Here is a 7595-nt window from a genome sequence, read left to right on the forward strand (position 1 = left end):
GGTCACAGGCTGGATATGTGTGTTGATGATCTGTGGATAATAACTGACACTGCATGGGAGTGTCACCATATTACAAAAGTCTTTCAACTTGCAGGTAACATGAGGGTGAATTATTAATGCAGCCTTTACCGTAAACATACACTGCATGTGTTCAAAAGCTAGAGTTTCTCTTTCTCCCCTTATCTATATGTTAGTGCAATTTTGTAATAAAACCTTCTTTTAATTACATACTATTGATGTCATCACTGGGTCTCTGTGCTTCTCTCTGCAATGTAGGAAAATCATGGCGGTGGGAGGGCTGGCAGGGTGCTTTATGAAAACATCACAGCACCCTGCCTCAACACTGCCCTCAGCCCTGATGTAAGCAGTGGGAGGATTTATGCGAATATCAAACTGCCTTGATGGGTGGGTATCAGCCTGGAGTAGTGGGCGTGTAGGCAGGTGCATCTAGCTAGTCTGTCACTAGGTGGCTCTGTTGCAGAATAGTGGCTGGTTACAAAAAGCAGAGTCAGCAGGTGCTAGGCCCCTTTTAGTTAGAGCCCTACTGCAGTGATGTCATGTCAGTGCCCCCAGATATAAGGCAGGTTGGGAGAAGCCCCAGTGGCAGTTGGGGCATGGAAGCTAAACAACCCACATGAGCACAGATCTAACCAGCACGTGGAGGTCCTGGACAAGGCTGGAGCTCGGGGAGAGGTAGACTTGCAATCAAAAGAACAGACTGTGGACTTCCTCACCCTTATCGAGGAGGGGGCCAGGGCAGGTTGCAAAAGACCTTTTAGACCAGGCCAAGAGTTCTCTGACTGAGGCTATTCTCCTGGAGGGTCCTGGGAGAGGTGAACTTATGGAGGAGGTGACTAGAGAGATCCCATTCCAATGAGTACTAATGGAATGGGGAGGCTGTTGGAGAGAATTGGCTGCTTAAAAGTTCTGCATATGCTTTCACATGTGACTACTGTTGACTGTCCACTGAATATGATTGACTATGTACTGTCAAGTGACTCTGGAATGTCGATATGTTTATGGCATTTCCTGAACGCCACCAATAAAGTGCAGCGATCCTATTCTTGTGTGGACATTCTTCCCTTGGGGACACAAATCGCAACCGCAAAGTCCCTCTTACACACGTAAGAGGGAGTTTGCATGCTGACCTCCCTGGATGACACCCACATGGGATATTGAGCCTTCATGATTGAAAGAAATGAAATCCAATGAATTAAAGGGATGGGACAGAGACAGTCAGGCTGGGGAGGAAAGGGCTTTGTCTGACTTGCTGCAGCTATGCACTGGTAGAAGCACTGAGTAAGTAATTTCAGACCAGGAGAGAATTTGGTACAACTGTGTAAGGGGAGCCAGTACAACTGTGTAAGGGGAGCTGGTACAACTTTACAAGGGGAGCCAGTACAACTGTGCAAGGGAAGCCGGTACAAATGTGCAAAGGGAGCAGGTACAACTTTACAAGAGGAGCTGGTACAACTGTGCAATGGGAGCTGGTACATCTGTGCAAGGGGAGCAGGTACAACTGTACAAGGGGAGCCGGTACAACTGTGCAACAGGAATCGGTACAACTGTGCAAGTGGAGTGGGTACAACTGTGCAAGGGGAGCCGGTACAACTGTGCAGCCATCAATATACAGGATTCAAACATTTGAGTCAGTTATGGCTGCAATCTTTCTTGGTCTTCATGACCTTGGCTTGGTATCAAGAGATCCCTGAACTTTCCACTTCTTAAGAGGTGATTTAACAGTACTGATTGGCATATTCAAGGCTTTGGACATCTTTTTATGTCCTTTTCCATCTTTATAAAGTTCCATTACCTTGTTACGCAGGACTTTTGACAGTTCTTTTCTGATCCCCATGGCTCAGTATCTAGCCTACTCAGTGCTTCCACATAAGAGCTAACAAACTCATTGATTATTTATACACTGACACTAATTGCAATTTAAAAAATCACAGATGTGGGACATTAACCTCTAATTGGCATTGTAACCCGTGTGTGTCACCTTGTGTGTCTGTACCAAGGCCAAACATTCCAGGGGGCGGAGACTTTTGATCCGGACCATTTGGGTGATTTCTGTTATCATTATGATTTAAAAAGGAGCCAAACAACTATTTGATAATAAATGGCTTCATATGATCATCATCCTTCAATAAAAGAGCATTTTGTGGCATGATCAGTCATATTTTCAATGTCAATGCCAAAATTTCACAGTTTCTGCCAGGGGATGCAAACTTTTGAGCACAACTGTATATATATATATATATATATATATATATATATATATACAGTTGTGTTCAAAATAATAGCAGTGTGTTGAAAAAAGTGAATAAAGCTCAAAATCCTTCTAATAGCTTTTATTTCCATCCACACAAATGCATTGGGAACACGACACATTCTATTCCAAATCAAAATATGAAAAAAGATATCAAATTTGTGTTGTTCCTCTAAAAAAATGGAAGAAAAGTGAATATTAGACGGTTCAAAAAAATCGCAGTGTTTGTATTCTTCTTTACAAACTCAAACATTCACTATATAAGCTGAAAAATGTTTGAAGATTTTGCTTTCCTTTGAATCACTTAATGAATATTTGGTTGTAGTCGCACTGTTTCTGAGAACTGCTGTACATCTGTGTTGTATGGAGTCACCCAACTTCTGGCCCCTGTGATCAGGTATTCCAGCCCAGGATGATTGGACGACATTCCACAGTTCTTCTCTATTATTATTATTATTATTATACAGTATTTATAAAGCGCCAATAGTTCGCTCAGCGCTGTACATTACAAAGGGGGACAGAACATGTGACAGAACAATACCAATACAATGCAAAACATGAGGGGATTGAGGGCCCTGCTCCTTGGAGCTTACAATCTAGGAGTCTATTTCTTGGTTTTGCCTCAGAAACTGCGTTTTTGATGTCACCCCACAAGTTTTCTATTGGATTAAGATCCGGGGATTGGGCTGGCCACTCCATAACGTCGATCTTGTTGGTCTGGAACCAAGATGTTGCACGTTTACTGGTGTGTTTGGGGTCGTTGTCTTGTTGGAACACCCATTTCAAGGGCATTTCCTCTTCAGCATAAGGCAGCATGACCTCTTCAAGTATTCTGATGTATTCAAACTGATCCATGATCCCCGGTATGCGATAAATAGGCCCAACACCGTAGTATGAGAAACATCTCCATATCATGATGCTTGCACCACCATGCTTCACGGTCTTCACAGTGTACTGTGGCTTGAATTCAGTGTTTGGGGGTCGTCTGACAAACTGTCTCCGGCCACTAGACCCAAAAAGAACAATCTTACTTTCATCAGTCCACAAAATGTTGTGCCATTTCTCTTTAGGCCAGTCAATGTGCTCTTTGGCAAATTGTAACCTCCTCAGCACATGTCTTTTTTCCAACAGTGGGACTTTGCGGGGGCTTCTTGCAGATAGCTTGGCTTCACATAGGCGTCTTCTAATTGTAACAGTCCTCACAGGGAACGTCACACCTTCTTTCATCTTCCTGGAGCTGATTGTTGGCTGAGTCCGCGCCATTTTGGTTATTCTTCTATCCATACGAATGGTAGTTTTTTGCTTTCTTCCACATCTTTCAGGTTTTGGTTGCCATTTTAAAGCATTTGCCATCATTTTAGCTGAGCAGCCGATCATTTTCTGCACTTCTTTATATGTTTTCCCCTCTCCAATCAACTTTTTAATCAAGGTACGCTGTTCTTCTGAACAATGTCTGGAATGACCCATGTTCCTCAGAATTTCAGAGAGAAATGCACTGTAACCAGCATGTACAACATTTGCTGCCTTCCTTCCTTAAATAAGGGCAATAATTGCCACCTGTTTTTCAAAGAATGAATGACCTCACTAATAGAACTCCACACTGCTATTATTTTGAACACGCCCCTTTCAATGAGTGATTCAATGACACAGAATCAGCAGCATGCATGTCATGACTGTTGGGTCTGTTGGATTTCTATTACTCTACTACACCTGCTAGGAAATTATTTGCCATGTAGAAGTATCATTTCTACCAAAAACAGTGATTGATCCGGTTAGTGATGTCTGACTGATATTATTTTGAACACAACTGTGTATATATATATATGTGTATATATATATATATATATATATATATATACTGTATATATCAAAATGAAAAGGAAGATAGTGAAAGACTTACTTGGGGTAGTGGTAGTAATAGTAGTGGCTGTTACTTCTTTCAGTGAATTTCCTTCTGTGACATCTTAAAAAATAAAATGAAATTAATCAAAAAAGTAAAATACAGTGATATGAGATTGCAAACATTTTTTTAGATTAATTGAAAACATATCAGAAACCCTAGAACAAAAATTGATAGTCATTCTTCTTACCAGTCTTTAGACATGGTGGCTGCACTCATTTTCTTTCACACTTTTTTATCCTTTATTTTAACCTGGTGATCCTGCCATTAACACACTTCCTGCTCTAGGGTGACACCCATACTGAGTTGCATTGTCACCCTAGGACAGGGAGTGTGTTAGGACTACATAACGGCTCCCTTTCTTCTCCATAACAGGAGAGCAGTAGAAATCCAAGAAGGCTGCTGAATACACAATTTACAACCCAACTTAACCCTTGCCTTCCCCATGTGGTTGCTTTTATTTACTTTTTCATTTTTGTGGGGTGAGTAACAAGGGGTACTAAGTACTCTATGTTCATTCATGTGAAGGGGGATAGATTTCAGATATCTAAGGACTCCCTTATTCATCCCCCACAGTTACTACCTTTTGTACCACTATCCCCTTCCTCTTAGATTGTAAGCTCCTAGGATCAGGGCCCTCCTAACCCTCTTGTGTTGAACTATATTGTTGCTGTATTGTCTCCCTTTATATTGTAAAGCGCTGAGCAAACTGTTGGTGCGATATAAATCCTGTATATTAATAATAATAATAATATATAAATCCTGTATAAAAATAATAATATATAAATCCTGTATAATAATAATAATAATAATATATAAATCCTGTATAATAATAATATATAAATCCTGTATAATAATAATAATAATATATAAATCCTGTATAATAATAATAATATATAAATCCTGTATAATAATAATATATAAATCCTGTATAATAATAATAATAATAATGATAATAATATATAAATCCTGTATAATAATAATAATAATATATAAATCCTGTATAATAATAATAATATATAAATCCTATATAATAATAATATTAATAAAGGGGCTTCCAGATTCCCATAATTCCCTTTCTGTAGACCTCCCTTTTTGGGTAATAAAATTTGGGGATGAGGCCCTTGTCCCCATAAACATCAGTGCAAGACAGGGATAACATTTTTAGATGCCTGGCTGTCATGTTTTTCTTTTTTTTGGCTGTAATATACACAGTCTGGAGCTGTCCTTGAAGTCTCTCTTCTTTGCTTTAAGATGTGATCAGTCTGCCTGATTAAATGACATCCAGAGTCACTCAACCCAGGGAAGCCAGGACTGCACATGAGACATGACACTGCAGGTGCTGATCTCATCCCGCCAGCACTACCAGGGGTGTATTTACCACAAGGCAAAAAAGGCATTTGCCTAGGGAGGCATTTTTTAGGGGGAAGCACTGCCCCCAGAAGAAGGGGCATATGTGGCATGGGGACCAGGTGGGATCCAAGAAAGGCTGTGGGCTGCTCGATGGTGTATGCAGAGCCCAACTGGAGTTCCTGGGGATGGCCAGATCTGTGAAGCTGAGTGTCTTTCTCTCTGTCGCCGGGGTGGGAGGTGTTAGTGGAAGGCTCTCTTTAGAGGGGAGGATGGGACTGGGGTGTTGTTGATCACTGTCAGGCTCTCTCCATTGAGGAGGGGGGAGTCCAATTTTTGTGTTGCATAGGGCAGCACAAAACCTAAATACACTACTGAACACTACCCTCTGGAGAACCCAGGACCACCTATCACCAGGGGATGAGCGAAGAGGAAAAGGACCCAGCATGTCACATGGCCAAAACAGATCAGGAAAGACCTCAAGGAGGTCCTCCGAGAGAATAGGGGGCATGAAGCCGGGCATTAAAGCCAGAGAATCGCTATGACAGTCAGACAGCCTGAATTTTCAGAAGGATGTCATCAATAGCACTCCACATATTTGATCGTAGCAGGATTCCTTCAAAGGCAAGGTGATAGTGCCGCCTCTTATATTAATTTCAAACATGTACTGTAGGCTGTAGAAAGCAAAGCACCTTGGAGAAATGCATGCAAACATGGGGAATAAATACAAACTCCATGCAGACAATATTTGAACTGGAATGTCATAATTGCATCCTATTGTTATGGAAAAAAGGCACCGGTTGGAGCTCTCAGGTGCTTTTCAAATGGCTTCCTCTGGCCCTCTTGTTATAAGAAATTTCCACAAATAAGGGAATGGGTCAGGACAGTGACTCCTGCTATATTGGATGGCTTTACCTGAGGTTTTATAAAAGAGTCAAAAGTCTGGCAGCTTGTGCCATGCCCTCTTTTTGGATAACCCATAGTGCTCTACAGTATGTGGCATAGCCTGGTTTGCCAGTACATGGAGTTTGTTCAGTGTAATAGGAATGGGCTAGGAATAATTAAAATTAAATACAATGCTGATATAAATTACACAAAATTACAAAAAAAAGTATATATATATATATATATAATGTATGTTTCCTTTCCCTTTGGATAGATCAATCTAGCCAAAAGTATATTTACAGTTTTCCAAGTTTATGCTTGTAAGATGAAAGTCTGTCATCGATCCCTGGAGTAAGGCTGGCCATACATTATTCAACTTTCTTGTACGATTTTCCGTTAGATTTACCAAAACCATATAATACAAGGTCAAACCTAAACACTTTCCATTCGTATGCAATCAGGCAGGCCCTTGCACTACATACAGTAGTTAAATCTAAAGGAAATTGAACAAAAAAATGGTATAATGTACAGTATGGACAGCTTAGGAGTACTCCAATCCCCCTGGTCTGCACACCTTTTGTGATCATAGCAGCTGCACATAACTCTCCCTGTTAGATTTGTTATTTAATTTACAAATGAAGCAAGATAGGTGAGACTCCTTGGTGAGTTAAAGTCAAAAACGCTGCAAACCAAGTTGGACTCCATTGGAGTCCATCCAGCGAGAAATGTCTCAAAAACATCCCTTAAAATTGAGACATGGGTCTACTGACCCTTAAAATACCAGCTATTGTTTCCACTTGGCCACAGTGCAAAGAGATTCCCAACTGTACAGCTATAAGACAAATAACTACCACCCCAGGTAACACTTGCCTCGTACTATGACCGCAAACACCACCAGAACGAAGGTCCGAGCCGCAATCATCTCCATGGTCAACTGTTTTTGTTCTTCTGCAGCTTCAAAGTCAGGCTACAGCGAGGAGATCTAGAATAGATATTAGACACAAGGTAGTGACGATAACAGTTCTTATCTACAAGTGGCTCTACTGCAAAACATGCAATTATGTGTCCCATTTATGATATCACCCTCCCATTTTTATGCCTGTTACTTGTTTTGCTTTCAAGTTAGATGGAAAAAAAATCAGGTAGGTTAATAAGACAATACCATGGTCCTACAATGATGACAATACCATG

General features: G+C 40.8%; 1 protein-coding gene across 1 annotated transcript in view; it reads right to left on the reverse strand.

Annotated features, from left to right (window-relative positions):
• LOC149434920 (mucin-17-like) overlaps positions 1-7332 on the reverse strand; it is a 69591-nt gene extending 62259 nt beyond the window's left edge. The window contains exons 1-2 of the mRNA XM_089663217.1: positions 7275-7332; positions 4170-4232 (exon numbers count right to left, since the gene is read on the reverse strand). Coding sequence (XP_089519343.1) covers positions 4170-4232; positions 7275-7332 — 121 coding nt within the window. The remainder of the gene's footprint in view (positions 1-4169; positions 4233-7274) is intronic.
• Between the last annotated feature and the right edge of the window lie 263 nt (positions 7333-7595).

The sequence above is a fragment of the Staurois parvus genome, unplaced genomic scaffold (assembly GCF_062004578.1).
Source record: "Staurois parvus isolate SC_StPar_1 unplaced genomic scaffold, SC_StPar_1.0 ptg001642l, whole genome shotgun sequence".
Classification (NCBI taxonomy): Eukaryota; Metazoa; Chordata; class Amphibia; order Anura; family Ranidae; genus Staurois; species Staurois parvus.